At 41.4% G+C, this 17,985-nt stretch overlaps 1 protein-coding gene across 5 annotated transcripts in view; it reads left to right on the top strand.

The window, feature by feature from the left end:
• The window catches only part of PPARGC1A (PPARG coactivator 1 alpha), a 655,208-nt gene that overhangs the window by 621,212 nt on the left and 16,011 nt on the right, over positions 1–17,985 (top strand). For 4 of the 5 annotated variants that reach the window (XM_040486923.1, XM_040486911.1, XM_040486918.1 and 1 more), the window contains 3 exons: positions 11,820–12,735; positions 13,339–13,443; positions 13,603–13,723. In XM_040486923.1, coding sequence (XP_040342857.1) covers positions 11,820–12,735; positions 13,339–13,443; positions 13,603–13,723 — 1,142 coding nt within the window. The remainder of the gene's footprint in view (positions 1–11,819; positions 12,736–13,338; positions 13,444–13,602; positions 13,724–17,985) is intronic. The other variant, XM_040486927.1, reaches the window with a different exon arrangement.

Consider the following 17,985-nt stretch of genomic DNA (forward strand, 5'->3'; position numbering starts at 1 on the left):
TAATACCACCTGTCTACAACTTATTTGACAACTCTTCTTTTAGTGGGATACCTTTATTGGTTCTTCTGATGGAAACTATTTTTCGTATATGTCATTCAATTTCGTAATATTTTATTATCTTACATAATTCCAGTTACCACTATAATAGACATCACCTTGTTTGGGAAATACTACTGTGGATCATGATAAGAACTCAGTTGAATCTATTAAATATGAGTGTGCAGAATGTTGTAAAAGGCAGTTACTTTGTTCCAAAGAGGATTCAGAAAGCTTCCACCGTGTATACCCGCACCCAGGTTTCTGTTAAAACATTTTTATTATTGTATTATGTATTATATTATGAATAATTTAATCTTCTTGTAAAAATGTCAAAAATATAAACTAGTAGAAAAGTTATTTGTAATTCTAAGATGTACAGTTATCCATAGTATTTTTCCCTATGGATAATTTTATACATTATATTTATACCATAGTCATTTTGTATACATAATTTTGCATCCTGACTTTTCAGTTAGCATTTTAATAGGAAATTTTCATATCTTCACCAGCCTTTTACTATCAGGCTTTTAATGTGTTGTATGACATTAGTTTTAGTAAGTACGTCAGAATTTGTTTCATCATACTCCTATTATACATTTTGGTTGTTTTAAAGTGTCACTGTTTTGGGGCGCCTGGGTGGCGCAGTCGGTTGAGCGTCCGACTTCAGCCAGGTCACGATCTCGCAGTCTGTGAGTTCGAGCCCCGCGTCAGGCTCTGGGCTGATGGCTCGGAGCCTGGAGCCAGTTTCTGATTCTGTGTCTCCCTCTCTCTCTGCCCCTCCCCCGTTCATGCTCTGTCTCTCTCTGTCCCAAAAAATAAAATAAAAACGTGGAAAAAAAAAATTTAAAGTGTCACTGTTTTGAAATAGCACTGCATTAGAAATGTTTGCTCCGAATTTATTTTTTTTTTACTGAAGTATAGTTGACATGTGATGTTATACTAGTTTCGGGTATATAACATAGTAATTCAACACTTCTATATATTATGCAGTGCTCACCGGGATAAGTGTAGTTACTGTTTGTGAACATATAAGTTTATTGCGATATTATTGATTAATTCCCTATGCTGTACTTTTCACCCCCATGACATATTTATAACTGGAAGTTTGTACCTCTTAATCCCCTTCACCTATTTTGCCCATCCCCGCCCCCCCTTCCCTCCCCTCTGGTAACCACCAGTTTGTTCTCTGTATTTGTGAATCTGTTTCTGGCTTTTGTTTGTTCGTTTTTTGTTTTGTTTTGTTTTTTTAGATTCCACATGTAAGTGAAATCGTACGGGATTTGTCTTTCTCTGTCTGACTTATTTCGCTTAGCGTTAAGACACTCTAGATCCATCCATGCTTTCAGAAATGGCAAGATTGTATTCCTTTTTATAGCTGAGTAATATTCCATTTTATATGTATATTTTTTATATCTTCTTTATTCATCTATTGCTTTTATATCTTGGCTACTATAAATAATGCTGTAATAAATGTAGGGATGCATGTATCTTTTCTAATTAGTGTTTTCATTTTTGTTGAGTAAATACCCAACAGTGGAATTACTGGGTTAGACCGTATTTCTATTTTTAATTTTTGAGAAACCCCCATATCATTTTCTATAGTGGCTGCACCAACTTACATTCCCACCAGAAGTTACGAGGTTCCTTTCTTTCAGCATTCTTACCAACTCTTGTTATTTCTTGTCTTTTGATACGAGTCGTTCTGACAGGTATAAGGTGATATCTCACCATGGTTTTAATGTTCATTTTCCTGATGATTTAGTGATGTTATGCGTCTTTTCATGTGTCCATTGGCCATCTGTATGTCTTCTTTGGTAAAATGTCTGTTCAGGTCTTCTGCCCATTTTAATTGGATTATTTGTGGGTTTTGTTGGTTCTGTTCATAAATTTAATCTTATTGTCTCAAAACAAATTCTTAGTAGTTTTTAATAATGAATATAAAGATATAATATCTTAGGGCCTTCTTGTATAGATTGCCACACTGCTTTCCAAAAGAAGTGCTTTCATTTATCGCCCTATGCATATCCTTCCATGGATATACTTGCTTTATTACATCCTTCCTGGCATTGGGTATCTTTTTTTTTTTTTTAATTTTTTAAATGTTTATTTATTTTTGAGACAGAGAGAGACAGAGCATGAACAGGGGAGGGTCAGAGAGAGAGGGAGGCACAGAATCCAAAGCAGGCTCCAGGCTCTGAGCTGTTCAGTGCAGAGCCTGAGGCGGGGCTCGAACTCATGGACTGTGAGATCATGACCTGAACTGAAGTCGGAGGCTTAACCGACTGAGCCACCCAGGTGCCGCTAGGTATCTTTGTTTTTGAAGTGTTTTGCTCACATGTATATATGAGAATATCACTTTAATTGCATTCCTTCTATTAGTGAGATTATGGTGTTACAAAAAAAAAAGCACTTCTTTTTTCTTCTTGCAAAAGTTTTAGCATTTTTCTTCTTGAGAGGAACTTAACTTTAAATAATTTAATTATCATTTTGAAAGTTTAGTAGCCCACGCTATTGAGAGAAAAGTAGCGATTTATAGAAGATACATTTTTTTTTTTACATATTTAGAATCCTTAAAAATATACACAGTGGATTTATTTCTGTCAGTGAATCAGAATTTGTCTGACTGGTTTAAATCCTTTCTTCTTGGTGCTTTGAAAGATTATTGGGTACAATGAAAATCAGTTTACCAACATTTTTAATACCTGCTCTGTGCTTGCAATATGATAGGTCTTAGTGGATGTACAGCAAATATAAAGCCTAGAGACTGATCCATACAAAGCATGAAGCATTGTACTTGGCCTGCTCAATAGTCTTGTGTTTAAGATGTGAGCTTATCCTTCGGATTTTGTGTCTCCCTCTGTCTGCCCCTCCCCTGCTCATGCTCTGTCTCTGTGTCTCAAAAATAAATAAACATTAAAAAAAAAAAAAGATACGGGCTTATACTCTGTTGGGGAAATAACACACATGGGACAAGTAGCATGAAGGCGAAATATTTATTACCTCTCATGTTTTGTTATCTTCTAAGAAAGGTGGGCCCAGGGGGTGGTTTTTAGTTTCTTGAGCATGGTAGTTTTAAGTGTAAAGATAAATTAGAGAAAGTGAGGTGGGGTCAAGTTGCATTACATACTAGAAAGAATTTACAGCTCCAGGAAAACAAGGGACTGAGGAGAAACTTGCAGCAGGCAGAAGGAGGTTAGGAAGAGAAGTTTGGAACTTGACTGGAGAAGGATGTGAGGAAGTTTTTTTTTTTGGATAGAGATATTGTGGGTTTGAAATGCTCTGCCGTATGCGATGGTTATGATCTCCATCTCCTGAAACAATCTCTAGTAAAACTTCTTGCATAGTAGTGTTTGGAGGATGTGACGCACACTGATTGCAGCTCAGGAGAATCACCGAAGGGAGAAATGTTATCAAGTCACTTTGCTTCAAGTTAAATACAATGACTGCGCAGAAGATTGAAAAGGATTACAAAGAGGGTTCAAGGACCAAAGGAAGCATTGAGGTGATATCATTAGCCAAGGACCCAGGCGATCCATGGAAAGGAGTGTGGAAGGAACCCTGCTCTCTGTAGGCAAAACTGACTGGGGGAGCCTTAGGGAGTGGGATATTTGTATCAGACTTGAACTGCCCAGGGGACCAAGGGGAGAAGATATTGATGGAGAAGCAAGAAGGCAGGAAATCAAAGAGATGTTTTAGTAACACTGAACTTGGCATGGGCAGTGACATCAGTAAGGAACTGCAAGACGGGCCATGCGCTTTTCCCCCTTCGTCTTTTAATTGCTAAAACGCTTTTCTCTCTCCTTAATCTTTTCTGGGTCTTAGTTTCCTTAATGTTAAAATCATACTTATAATCCCCCAATCGAATTACTGTCTGACTTAAAGGACTAAAATATAGGTTGGAAAAATAAAATTGCCAGCATTCAACCATTTTTGACATCCTACAATGGCAATTTTGTGTGCGTTCAACCCGAATTTTAAAACTTTATAAGCAGCAAAGCTCCAAATAAAAGTAGTCTACTATGATTTTCTGAAAGCAGGCAGCATAGCTTAGTGAAGTTATGCAAAACCTTGGCTCTGACATTGGATAAACCCAAGTTCAAATTCTGGATCTACCATCTAGCAATATGGCCTTTGGTCATTTTATTTTTTTTTATTTTTTTTATTTTTTAAAATTTTTTTTTCAACTTTTATTTATTTTTTTGGGACAGAGAGAGACAGAGCATGAACGGGGGAGGGGCAGAGAGAGAGGGAGACACAGAATCGGAAACAGGCTCCAGGCTCTGAGCCATCAGCCCAGAGCCCGACGCGGGGCTCGAACTCACGGAGCACGAGATCGTGACCTGGCTGAAGTCGGACGCTTAACCGACTGCGCCACCCAGGCGCCCCGGTCTTTGGTCATTTTAATGAACTTCTGTAAGGCTCAGGATCCTAACGCACCAAAGGAAGATAATAACAGCACCAGTATCTCATTGGATCTCTCTGAGGATTGAGATAAAATGTGAAAAAAGGTTTACTCCAGTGCCAGCATATATAAGTATTCAATAAATATAAGGTATTTAATTACTGATTCTGTCTTAATTTTATCTGCCGAGGTGTCTGTACCCTGTCGCTCATCTTTTCAACTTGTGATATCTTCACCTGTTCCCTTTCATTGGCCTTCATGTTGTTTTCTCCTTGGCACACTCATATGAAGTTACATATTCTCTTTGTGGCAAAATCCCTCTAATTCTCTAATATGAAATTCAGCATATACCATTTTTGGTATGGGTATGGATTTAGCCACTCCCTAGTAAGCATGTCATATATACTATCTTTTTGATTCTCTGGCCATTTCATGGTTGAGGAAAAACCTATATGTTGACACTGGCTTCGTGGTGGACCCTGGGTTCAAAGCATGTCTGTCCAACTAGAGATGATGTCTCCTTCCTGAAGCGTGAATTTTAAAGATAGTAGTCAACATGTGTTATGTTAAATAGGTTTCATTTCACTTGCCAAGTGTCATTGATTGGTATTGGCTGCCAGGAGCATTGTGTTGAGGAGGATTCCAAGGCCAAGTCTGTATTCAGTGAAAATGTCATGACCAATTAGTGATGTCTGCCGTTGGTGCAGCAAGGGGGTGGACAGGATGGAAACATTCATGTTGTTGATTTGTTGATCCTTGGTCTACAGGCTTAATCCATTTCGTTATGACCAAGGAAATGGATCAAGCTGTTGCCCAGGACCTTCTGTTGTTTCCTTTTTCTTTACTTTCTCAAATTTTAGGGACATGTTCCAAACATTTACGTGCAGATGTAAAGAGTCAACAAAATTCTGAGACCTCCAGAAAAATCCCTCTGCCCCATCTGCAGAGTCTTTGGGAAACAGGAGGGATGAGACAGGAAGTTTGCTTTATTAGGTATTGCCAGCTGGTCTGACTTTGTGATTGTCCTAAACTAGCTCATTTTGGCTGATAAAAAAAAAAAAAAAAAAAACCGTTTCTTTTTTACAGGTGTAAAAACTAATTTGATTTCAAAATAGCTGTTAGTAAAACAAGATGAGAGGAGAGAATGCTCTTTTGGCAGAAGGCATTTAAATCTATTGCATATGGAGATTTTCAGAGTGCTAGACTTTTTGTTTCTGAAATGGAAATGGCAAGGCAATGTCAGCTCAACTGGATGATGGTTTCAGCCAGAAGACATAAAAGGAATTTGGTTAGGGACCAAAGTGGCTGACCCCCAAGTTTCACATGTATGTATGTGTACATGTACACGTGAACCGGTTTTAAAATGATTTCTGTAGAAGTAATAAAAAGCAAGATGGCTATTTTATAACTAATTAGGGGGAAGGGGAAGAACAAAATAATCAGCAGTTTCATCACCCTAACGCACTAGGGCTTAACAATATTTTCCTCCATTGGTATTGCAGTTTCCTCGTGGTTTTGATGATAGAGGACAAGTGTTTGGTGTCATTTGTTTTTCACTGTATGTTTTCCCTTGGCTTAAATTGGCCAACATCCAAACTGAACTTTGGTGGACTTGTTCTTAAAAGAACCCACTCATTAACCCATCAGTTTGTCATTTCTTATTCTTTTATGTAGAGTTTTATTTTTTTTAACATTTTTATTTATTTTTTGAGAACAGAGAGAGACAGAGTGTGAGTGGGGGAGGGGCAGAGAGAGAGAGAGGGGGACACAGAATCCGAAGCAGGTTCCAGGCTGCGAGCTGTCAGCACAGAGCCCGATGTGGGGCTTGAACTCACGAACCGTGAGATCATGACCTGAGCCGAAGTTGGAGGCTTAACTGACTGAGCCACCCAGGTGCCCCTAGGTAGAGTTTTATATTGTCATTTTTGGACTTCCCATTTAAAAATATGTTTTGCTGGACAGAATATTGACAGAGAGCATAGATTTGCTGTACACTTTTGGTATATACTTCTTTTGTATGTGACTTATCTTTGGGGAAATGAACCAAAGCCAAATATGAGCAGTAGTTGGTAGTTTTCAAAGGAAAACCATAGCATGAGAGAACTGGAAAGTGATTTGACAGGTCATATAATCCTTTACTGAGCCTGAAGACTCCAAGAAAGAGAGACCCCACAAATTCTCTTTACAGCCCATTCCAGTGTTTGGCACCTCTTACTGTCAGGGGTTTCCTCCATATTTCAACTCCATTCTTCGTTTTCTTTTTTTGATCTCATTCTTCTTGACCCAACATCTGGAATGATCATTCCTTTGTTATCTTTTCAGGAAATAATACTATCCAAATTTCTTTTAAGCCAAGAATAACACAGTGATTTCCTCTCCCACGTCAGCTTGTGGGGGGAGTTGGTGATCGACGTTCCCAGAAACGTCACCCCCTCACCCCCACCCTCATCCCTACTCCTGCCCCAGCTCTGTGGGAAAGTGCAAGGGGAACCAATTAGTATCTTCATCTTCCATGAGCAAGAGTTGGGGAATTAGGCACATGTCCTAGGAATGTTCTGAAGGCTTTCCGTGAGGCCGATTTGTTCTCCGGGAATCAGGGGTGATGTAGGAAATACTGAAAAAGCAGTAAAGTCAGGAGCACTGGCCCTCAGACCAGCCAGGGTTGATGGCAGCCAGAGTACTGGGCAGGGTGTGGGATGTTCCCCTGTGCAAGCATTAACACTTCTGTGGCTGGCTCCTCTGGGGCTCCGGTGAGTTCCGGGAAGTTGGGGGTGGGTGAGAGCACAGGAGCAGCTCTTTTAACAAAACATTCTCACTGGCAGAGCACTCACAGTTCATACTGAGTGTCAGCCCTTCCTACAATCTCCAGATTCTTGAGGCGTAGATTATGTGGGTAGGAGGAGCCACACGCCTCTCTGCCCAGTCCTTCTTTTTTTCTGGGAAGGCTTGAAGCAAATGAGAACCTCATCTTCCCACTGTTTGTCCTTAAGAAATATCTGAATCGACATGTGGCCTAAGGGAAATCCCACCGTCAAAGAAACTCCGAGGCAAGGCACAGATACAGCATTAGGTTCTGCAAAATACTGTAAACTATTCAAAAACAAAAAACAAGCAAAACCCTGCTAAAGTCACTGCGTAGACAGTGGAACACGCAAAACACAGAGGAGTCACCGTGTATCAGAGTCATGCAATTAAAGAAACAAACCCAAGAGAGAACTCCTCAAAGAAAATCGTTTTATAGCCCATAATGAAAAACGAAACAAAACTTGTCTCTGACTTTTTTTTTTTTTTTAAATAAAAGGGCTGTTTAAAAAGATGACTGTGGAGTGTGCACCACTTTCCCCAGACTTGCTTTGCAGAAGTGCCTAAGTGTGAGTGATGCAGAGGTACTTGTTTATTATAGAACACATTTCAATGCAGTAATCATAAATATTGCTAAGGTTGTGCTCTGTTGAAATATGACCTACATACTCTTGATTGTTTGTGTTACGTGATTTGTCTGACACCCATTACATTCCGGGTAATAGCAGCCATTTGTTGCTCTGCACAGCAGGCTCTTTTGACAAAAGAAAATAGGCAGTAATAAAAAAGCTATAGTCTGAATTACATTCTGCACAGTGCTGCACTGCTGAGAGTTTGTGCAAGTGTGTTAGCAATGCTCTGAACTGCCTCTTGTCAGCCTTCAGCCTGTAATGGCCATCTGTCCTCACATAAATCTGTCAAAACCTGCTAAGTTCAAGAGAGAGCATGGAATATACCTTGTACTGTCAACACCAAAATGTACACATTCCCCGGAAAATCAACACACAGGAAATAATCCGGAGGTTATGGGAGGCATTAGCCCTGTTGATTTAAGCTTGTGGGGTGAAATTGAGAGTCTGGGCCATTAGAGGGAAGATGAGCAAAGGTAGTGGCATTAAGGAATTGAGTATTGACTGCCCTCCTCCCGCAGGGGACAGAGTTCTGGGTGGGGAAATGGGACAAATCCAATTAGTTCAGGTGCGGCAAGGGGTCTCTGTCCTACCAGCGGCTCTTGAAAGTTTGACACTATTTTATACAGATAAGTATATACAGTGCTTCTCACGCTTTTGTTTTGCTTTGTTTTGCTTTAGGTCTCAACTATATCTGGAAATAGATTTTCACTTAGGCACTGGTGGTTGCATCCTTGAGATTTCCCAGTCTTGCTTGGAGGTATTCTCTGAATAAAGATATTTCAGTAAACAGTACAAAAGTTTAGGGGATTATCTGAGTTGTTTTCCCTTACCCACCTACTCACTAATCCTGAAATAACTTCCATCCATGAAGCAGGTATTACTTTTTTTTTTTTTTTTTTTAACCAGCAGTGCCCACAGCAATTTCTACCCCTCGTATTCTCCCTCGTGGGGTCTATTTGGTTATCTCGGAGTGTTTCCGGAAATCTTACGCACATATGCAAGAACATAGGCTTACTTCAAGTTTTAGGCAATTGCCCGTTTATTAAAAGGAACCATGAAGTCCCTAAAATACCAGCATCTTGGTGTCTTACCCAGCACAGAGTACAAGCCCAGTGAATGTCTGCTCCACCCCCATAGGCCCTCCAAAATGTGCAGAAGGGAAAAGGCTTTGTTTCTAACTCAAAAAACAAACAAAAACAAAAACAAAAAAACTCAAGCGAACAAACTACCAGCAGGGTGTCGCCACTCCCCAGAGCAACTTGAGAATCACTTATTTAAGTGATAATGAGCTTAGGTACTAGGACAAGGGTTTCGAATGTTCAAGACTAAAAAGAATTTCTATATTTAAAATCCCTAGATAGCTGAGCTATTTTTAGAACTAGTCTCTCTTTAATAGTGGCCTAATTTGGTGTTTCTGAAGTTTAGGGTTTCTTTTTATAAGTCTAGAATGTCAGTCAAAATACATACACCTGAGAACAAGGCAATGTGCTACTTAGACATGACAGGACAGAGGCTCTCCATATGCGGCCCATGAACCACCTCATTAAAAATGTTTGACCAGCTTCCCAAGGTATTCTTGAGCCACTGAAATATAAGACCCGCTACTAAAGGAGAATCTAGAAAAATTTTTCTAAAAAAAGTACAAGAATTTTTGCACAAATAAGCCCAAGCAACATTCTACTAAGAGCATATAATCTATTTGGAAAGACAAGATAAACTATACATTCAAAAAAGAGATGAGCAAGAATATAGAGCATTATCTGATAAGTATCAAACGAGTGATCCTGGCAATAAATTATTAGGAATGTAACAACTACTCTAATTTGGGAACCACGAGAAGATTTATGGAATTGGATTTTAGGATGTCGAATGTCATTTCCCCTATTCAAAGGCTATGTCATTTGCAATATTTGACTTTTATTGGCTGAGCAAAGAGAGATTATTCATCATTATTTCTTTGGGCATCTTAGCCTCCTGTGAGAAGTATCTGAGAATTTATCGTTTCTTTGGAGGAGCATTAGTATCTTTAAATTTGTTGTAATGGTAACTGAAGACAGCATGTGGTAGAAATGAGTGTTGGAAACGGGGCAGTGCGAAAGGTAAAGGAAACAAGGGGAAAAAAGAGAGAGAAAGATTGAATACATAAGAATCTCTTAGAGCGAGTAAAAGGCATACCTGTCCATGAAAGAGGGGACAAAAGGAGAGTGTGCCTCAGTGACATGGAGGTTTCATTGTATAATATGTCACCTCCCTATTACCTTCAAATGAAGAGTACGGAAGGCATGTGGGGGTGCCTGCTAATCTAGGGAGCTTTTCTGGGACTCTGCTGGGTCCCTTCTCTGTGTTTGTATTCCCCTGTCTTTCTGAATTTTTCTGGGGTGGATTTCCAAAGTCACATTACTTTGCATTTTTGTAGCCTTTCTCCCCTCATTTAGAAAGCTTTAGCCGTACAGAATAAAAATTGCCAAATAGTGGTGTCAAATATTTTATTATACAGGAAATATTAATTTCTTCCATATTTTTATTGCAAAGTAGGAAAAAGAGGCAGTATCTTCCTGTTCATACCAAAATTGCATGTGGCTTTCTGTGATCTACTTGGTCGTGTGTGTGTGTGTGTCTGTGTGTGTGTGTGTGTGTATTTTTTTCCCTTTTCTCCAGCAAAGTCAGATTTTTCTGCCATTTCCTTGAAATGTGCAGTTGCCTTAAGTCTAACCCCAGACTTGTTAGCAGACTTGAACTCTGCTGAACAGCGTTCACCCATCCTCCCGAATAGAAAATGGATTGTAAACTCAAATGTTCCCTTGTAAGCATAAAGTCATTTGAACCCTAGCGTGCCCTTCTTCAAAGTTCCTTGGACTCTGGAGCCATTTCCCAATTATCCTTCCTCGGTGTGAAGGGATGAGTAGAACTTTCTCAGGGGTGAAACATAGTGGAGGCAACTACAGCTCACGGACTCTCCCACCATGGCCATCTGATGGCATTTTCTGCTCTTCTGTAGAAAAGGACGAAAGACACCAACCGATGGGGTGACTCTGGTCTCCCTTTATTTTATTATTATTTTTTTAATTAGTTGGTTGCCGGAGTTTGGGTCCGTTTCAGTCCTTCAGCCTCCTAACCCGCCCCGATGTTGTGCTCTAAATAAAATGGTCCACTAGCACTGCAATATTTAGTGTTCCTGTTCATTTAGGTTTCTGTTGCAGAACCATATTTTAGACAGAATGTATTAGTTATGCTTACAAGAAAGTATTATACCTACATTAGCCATGGTTTACTAAGTTAATGAACTGTGGAGACAAAAGAATCATTGCCGTCAAGTTGCACAGTTGTCTGGTTCCCTGCTTTCGTCTGTCGTGTTTTACTGGACTTCCTTTGAAGTTGTCTGTGTCCTTCCCACCCTGCCCCACATTTGCTGTCATGCCATCTTTTTTTTTTTTTTTTTAAGTTGCCGAGTTCTGGGGCTCCTTGGGTAGTGATCCTCGATTGGGGAAATTTTTCTGAGCCACTTGTGTGCTCCTCAGAATTCCTTGCAGACAAAGGCTACCAAAGCTATTCTGTGATCCCCCTGGGCCGTGCTGTGTTAATGTTCCATAAGGCAGACGCACGGTGCCCTTGGAAATGCGAGCTTGGGTAATGCCTGGTGCCCGTGGAGGCCGGTAGGGAGGCGTTCGAGTTTTCTGGGAGGTCAGTTCTGTTAGCATTGGCATGTAAAACACAAAATATCACAGATTTCACTGCCACCTGCCAGTAGTGAAATCTGTCTTTTCTTGGTGACAGGGGCTTACAGGGAGAGAGGTACTTTTTCAGGTCTTGCATGAATTTCGTGTCCCTTCTTTCTCGCCATTGTCTGAAGCCCTGGAGAAGTTAGGAACACTTGTCCTGGCATTTAACCACATGATCTCCATCTCTTGTCTCTCTCCCCACCCCCCTCCTTCTTTTTCCCATAGGCCTAACTCCGCCCACTACTCCTCCTCACAAAGCCAACCAAGATAACCCTTTCAGGACTTCTCCAAAGCTGAAGTCCTCTTGCAAGACTGTGGGACCTCCTCCATCAAAGAAGCCCAGGTACAGTGAGCCTCCTGGCACCCAAGGCAATAACTCCACCAAGAAGGGGCCCGAGCAGTCTGAGTTGTACGCACAACTCAGCAAGACCTCCGTGCTCACCAGTGGACACGAGGAAAGGAAGGCCAAGCGGCCCAGCCTACGGCTGTTTGGTGACCATGACTATTGTCAGTCGATTAATTCCAAAACGGAAATACTCATTAATATATCACAGGAGCTCCAAGACTCTAGACAACTAGAATATAAAGATGCCCCCTCCGATTGGCAGGGGCAGATTTGTTCTTCCACAGATTCAGACCAGTGCTACCTGAGAGAGACTCCGGGGGCGGGCAAGCAGGTCTCTCCTTGCAGCACCAGAAAACAGCTCCAAGACCAGGAAATCCGAGCCGAGCTGAACAAGCACTTCGGTCATCCCAGTCAAGCTGTTTTTGACGACGAAGCAGACAAGACCAGTGAACTGAGGGACAGTGATTTCAGTAATGAACAATTCTCCAAACTACCTATGTTTATAAATTCAGGACTAGCCATGGATGGCCTGTTTGATGACAGTGAAGATGAAAGTGATAAACTGAACTACCCTTGGGATGGCACACAATCCTATTCGTTGTTCGATGTGTCGCCTTCTTGCTCCTCTTTTAACTCTCCGTGTAGAGATTCCGTGTCACCACCCAAATCCTTATTTTCTCAAAGACCCCAAAGGATGCGCTCTCGTTCAAGGTCCTTTTCTCGACACAGGTCGTGTTCCCGATCACCATATTCCAGGTCAAGATCAAGGTCCCCAGGCAGTAGATCCTCTTCAAGGTAACCTTGTCATCACCCACCCCAGAGCGTCAGGTCCAAAAAACAGACAAACCAACCAACCAACCAAAAAAAAAAACAAAAAAACAAACAAACAAACAAACCAAAACACGCACTCGCAACCCACAGGCAGCCCAGCCCGGCCCCTCAACACGGCATCCCCAGTGCCTCTGGAACTAACGAGGATGTTGTCACACAGACAGTCCTCCTCATCTTAAATCTGTCAGCCTTGAGCACAGTGGCTTGAGCCAGTCGGATCACAGAGAGCAATTTGTAAGAAACCTACTTGCTCCCCTAACTTTTTCCATTACCTGGAGGGTTGCCCTGTGCCAGTACAGTTGAGATCCACGCGAGATAAAGCTGACATTGTACCAGACTGGCGCTCGGCGTTAGCATCAATAAGAGAGGCTGGGAAAGCACACATCACTCCCCAGACCTCTAAGCTGACTACACCATCACAAACCGCCACCGGGAAATCTCACCAGTAGCTAGGAGGAAAAAGCCGCTCTCTGTCACACGGTGTTCCGGGGGCTATTCTGTCGTGCCAGTAAACCGGGGTGAAGCGGCGGTTGCAAATGCCCTCTCTGTTTTTCCTCTCGCTCCCAGATCTTGCTACTACTATGAGTCGAGCCACTGCAGACACCGCGCGCACCGAAATTCTCCTCTGTGCGCAAGATCACGTTCCGGGTCGCCCTACAGCCGGAGGCCCAGGTGAGGGTGCCTGTCATTTTCCTTCTGCTCCTCTCACCCCCTCCTCTAGATGACGCGGTGTCAGCTCGAACCCTGCCCCCTCCCCCGATCATGATTCGTTTTGCTTGGGTAAATGGAGGCGGTTGACGGTTGACTTAATGATGAAGTTATGTTTCTCAGGTATGACAGCTACGAGGAATATCAGCACGAAAGGCTGAAGAGGGAAGAATACCGCAAAGAGTATGAGAAGCGGGAGTCTGAAAGGGCCAAACAAAGGGAGAGGCAGAGGCAGAAGGCAATTGTAAGCAGCTGGGAGCTCACTTTCATTTTAAGGGAGGGTTTCCCTTCCCTTCCCTTCCCTTCCCTTCCCTTCCCTTCCCTTCCCTTCCCTTCCACCTTTTTTTTTTTGTTTTTTTTTGTTTTTTTTTTTGTTTTTTTGCAGACTAGAAAATAAACTAAAGCGAAGGCTTTGTTAGAATATGCAACATTCAGCCTGTTGACTTTGAAACAGCGGTGGGTCCCCCATCCAATCCCTCTTGACGCAGATTATTGGGAAGCAACATGGTAAATGAGCGTAGGTTCCTATTCGGACGTCACGTTCCTCATTCATCTTGAAGCTCGTTGCTGTTCTCTACTTTTGTTTTCCAAAATGGAGGGAGCAGGGATTTATTTAGTCAAAGACTGGTTCCATCGGGGTCAGAAGATGGGTTTTTCTTACCGTCCTCTGCGGCTTTTGTGAGTGGAAGATGAGGCGGTGCCCGTGTTTGGTTTTTTAGTTTTTGTCTTTTCTGCAGACGTTAGAATTGGATCGTGCGGGAAGGGACCGGGTTCAAGTTGGATTTAAAGGAGGCGGTAGATGAAGACTTGCTAAAAAGTCATCATTTCTTACTTGTGCTGGGTCAGCATCTAACCGGGTAGTTGACACATCCACATTTCTTATGAGTTACTTTGCAGTAACCCATTATGTATTTCGTCACCACGTACTGCAAGGCATCACATCTCCTTGACATACAGACATCACTGACACTTCGATGTAAAGATCCAGGCTATGTTGAACTTGTTGGTTCTCTGCGGGTCACTACTTCTCAGCACCTGCTCGCAAGTAGGTAGATTTTACCCCAGCTCCCTCCTATTGCTTTTCAACCCAGAACTTAGAAGGTGAAAGCCAGTGGCCCCAGTTGTCAGTCTTGCCCATGGCAGACATTCCTAATCAATTATGGAACTCTTCCCACTGAGCCCGCGGGGAAACTTTGGGTCTCTCCCAACTCAGGGCTTCAGGGAGCCTTGAGTAATCAATCAGAAGTGGCATTGCTTTTGTCCGCCGTGGCTGCCTGTCTGTGCTTCATTGTTCCTGAGAGTCATTTCAGTTAGATCAGCTGTTCCCAGGTCTTGCATATAAGGGAACCAAGGTTTAGGGAAATGACTTTCAACTGTAAAGGTGAGATTTGTATTGTACCTTTAAGAAAACCTACAACCATCAACAAAATCTTGAAAAAACTACATAAAAGAACTGACGAATGGGGTCAAAATCAAGCACTGGCCAACAGTTATCAACCAGAGGGAAAAGGTTAACTGAGAGGCTTGTTAATAGCAGGCGCTCGAGGAAAAAGAAGGGAGAAGTGATTGAATACTTAGGCTAAAGGTCTAGAGTGTTTGCTGTCATTTAACGTTGAAGCTACCTAAGACTGAATCAAAAGTCTTGTGCAAATTACAACACCTTTGCTCATTTTTCTCAACTTTCAAATGAGCTGTGATATTAAGGGCTGCCAGAGTATCATTCGTTAACACTTAAAGAAGACTAACGAAAATTAAAAATTCAAGTTTTTTAATTTTGCTGTATTTAATTAATAGCCTGTTCAATAATTATAATAACTCACATTTATATAATGCCATAGAGTTTACAAAGCCTTCTGGTATGGCACATTACAGTTAATCTTTACAAAAGAGAATCATGTTGCGCAAGCATGTAGGAAAAGAGTTATTTCAGTGTTTGCAAATCCATATTTTGTAAAATCCTCCATGTTTCTTCCCAAAAGTATCACAGTGAAGAGAACGATTAATGGTTTCATTATGTGTTTGTGCAAAATACACCACTATAACCAAAGCTGTGCAGATAAATGTAGCTAAATGGCATGTGTTTCTTTTTGTCCTTCCGAAGATAATTTAGTGCCAGATACTTAAAGAGAGTGCATAAAGGAGAGAGGGGTCTTTTCATTAGTTTGGCTCTTTCCAAAATATCATTTGGTGTGGCTGGTCTACATTCCACAGTTACGCCTGTGCCAAAAGCAACCTTGAGGTCACTAGCCCCAGACTGAAAGCAGATACCCTCTGCCTTCTCTTTGTGTCACCAATGTTGACCAGTTCTTTAGTTAATTCTTTGAGTAAGACAGTCTTTATCAGTTATCTCTGAAAGATGGCTTATATAGTAAAAATATCAAGTTGGCTTACACTGAGTCATTATAAATTAACTAGACATCTGGCTTTGAGATTTTTTTGTTTTTGTTTTGGAAAAGGAGATTGAAAAAAAAAAACTAGGACATAGGGATTATTTACTCTGTAATCAGCGAACTATAGATAATAAGAGCTGAATATAAAGATGTGGGACTAACTCGTAAATTCACCCCCTCTTGGACAATGACATGCTGTTTCTGCTTCACATAAGCGAGAACTCGTGATCCTTTATGTGATAAACATTTGCTAGTTGCTTAGGATATAGAATCAGGTAAGACCTGGTCCACACATCCAGAGAGCTTCAAGTCTCCCAGCAGATAAAGATATGCAAATGAGCAGTAAGGTATGTTAAGTGCTATGGCAGAAGGTAACCTAAGGTACTGGTGGCCAATGGGTGGACACCTAGACCTGAGAATGAGGGAGGGCATTCCTGGTGAGGGTGAGATTGATCTGAAATCGAAAGAGAAGGAAGGCAAAGGTTTTCTACACCTGTGCTTTCCAATATGGCAGCCACTCGCCACACTGAATTAAGATGCACTATAAATGTGATTGGCTGTTGAAAATTTAGTTCAAAAGAAGAGGGTAAAATGCCTGATTAATACTTTTCATATCAATGGCAAATTGAAATGATAATGTTTTGGACATATTTTTTTTTCAACGTTTTTTATTTATTTTTGGGACAGAGAGAGGCAGAGCATGAACGGGGGAGGGGCAGAGAGAGAGGGAGACACAGAATCGGAAACAGGCTCCAGGCTCCGAGCCATCAGCCCAGAGCCTGACGCGGGGCTCGAACTCATGGACCGCGAGATCGTGACCTGGCTGAAGTCGGACGCTTAACCGACTGCGCCACCCAGGCGCCCCTGTTTTGGACATATTGAGCTAAACAAAATACATTATTAAAATTAAATTTTCTGTTTCTTTTTGCTTTTTTAACATGTGCCTCCTAGAAAATTTAAGTTTGCATAGGCTGCATTATGTTTTTAGTGGGCACTGCTGTTCTAGGCAGAAGCTATAGGTCACAGTAAGTCCCTAGACAAGAGCAAGGTATGCTGAGAAACTGCTAGTCATTTAACCAGAACACTGGGGAACAGAATCGGTACTGGAGGGCTCGATGGAAGCGAGATCCTTAAAGTGTCCTGTAAGACATGACAAAGATTGTGAAGGCTATCTTGAAGGCATAGTGGAATTTCTTAATGAGTTTACCATAGGAAGATTTTCTGATTGCTTTCCTTCATCAAGATGATTTACTTTCTTGTGCCACAGTGCATTTGCAAAATGTATTTTAATGGACTTGGGCACAGAGATACATGTGATGAGCTTTGACTCATTTGACTGGATCGGCTTGAGAGGTCATTCGTGAAACAGCTAAAGGACCTAGGGCAGTCCTCTTAACTTGGTTGGGTAGGTGATTTCCATTCATATTTTTGAGAAACCCTTGACGTAATGAATAAGTAGTAAACTTTGTTTAGAATATCTAGGGTGCAATGCTGGGTTATCTATTAATTCAGATCAATCATATAATTAGAGGACTAGCAAAGCAGAGGCCCAAAAAGGAAATGAAAAAAATGTTAAGTCATCGAATAACTGATATTTTACAAAATTAAAGCGGTCTTTGCCGCCTTTGGCTTGCTGTCTATATTGCTTTTATTTTGAGTTCCGTAAGGAGACGGTTTAGGAGGTCTGTATAAACTTGTCATTGCTTATGCGTCTAAAAGTCTTTATCCAGACCAACCTGGATGCGGCAAATCAGAGAGTTAAGAGAGGTCTAATAGTCAGTAGTTACTAACACAGAATCTTATATTGGGGTTGACCATTGCCACTGTTCTGATTGTTCCTTTCCTCCACTTTCCACCTGAATTCTTTCTCAAGAACCACGTCACCCTGTCTTTCTCAGCCTTGCAGTAATTTAGGTTAATCGGAACTTTGCAAGCCAGAGTTTGGCACTTAATGTCTAAACTGTCACTGCCCTAATTTCTCGTAGAGTTCTAAGTCCCACTCATTTGCAGTCGGTAAAATTTTCTGCCAGAAAACATGATAATGGGATGTTCATTTAAAGGGTAAATGTACACATTATGATACGGCTCAGTGCTTGAAACCCAAACCAGATGTGCC

Source organism: Herpailurus yagouaroundi, unplaced genomic scaffold, assembly GCF_014898765.1.
Source record: "Herpailurus yagouaroundi ecotype Mexico unplaced genomic scaffold, PumYag 28, whole genome shotgun sequence".
NCBI classification, from domain to species: domain Eukaryota; kingdom Metazoa; phylum Chordata; class Mammalia; order Carnivora; family Felidae; genus Herpailurus; species Herpailurus yagouaroundi.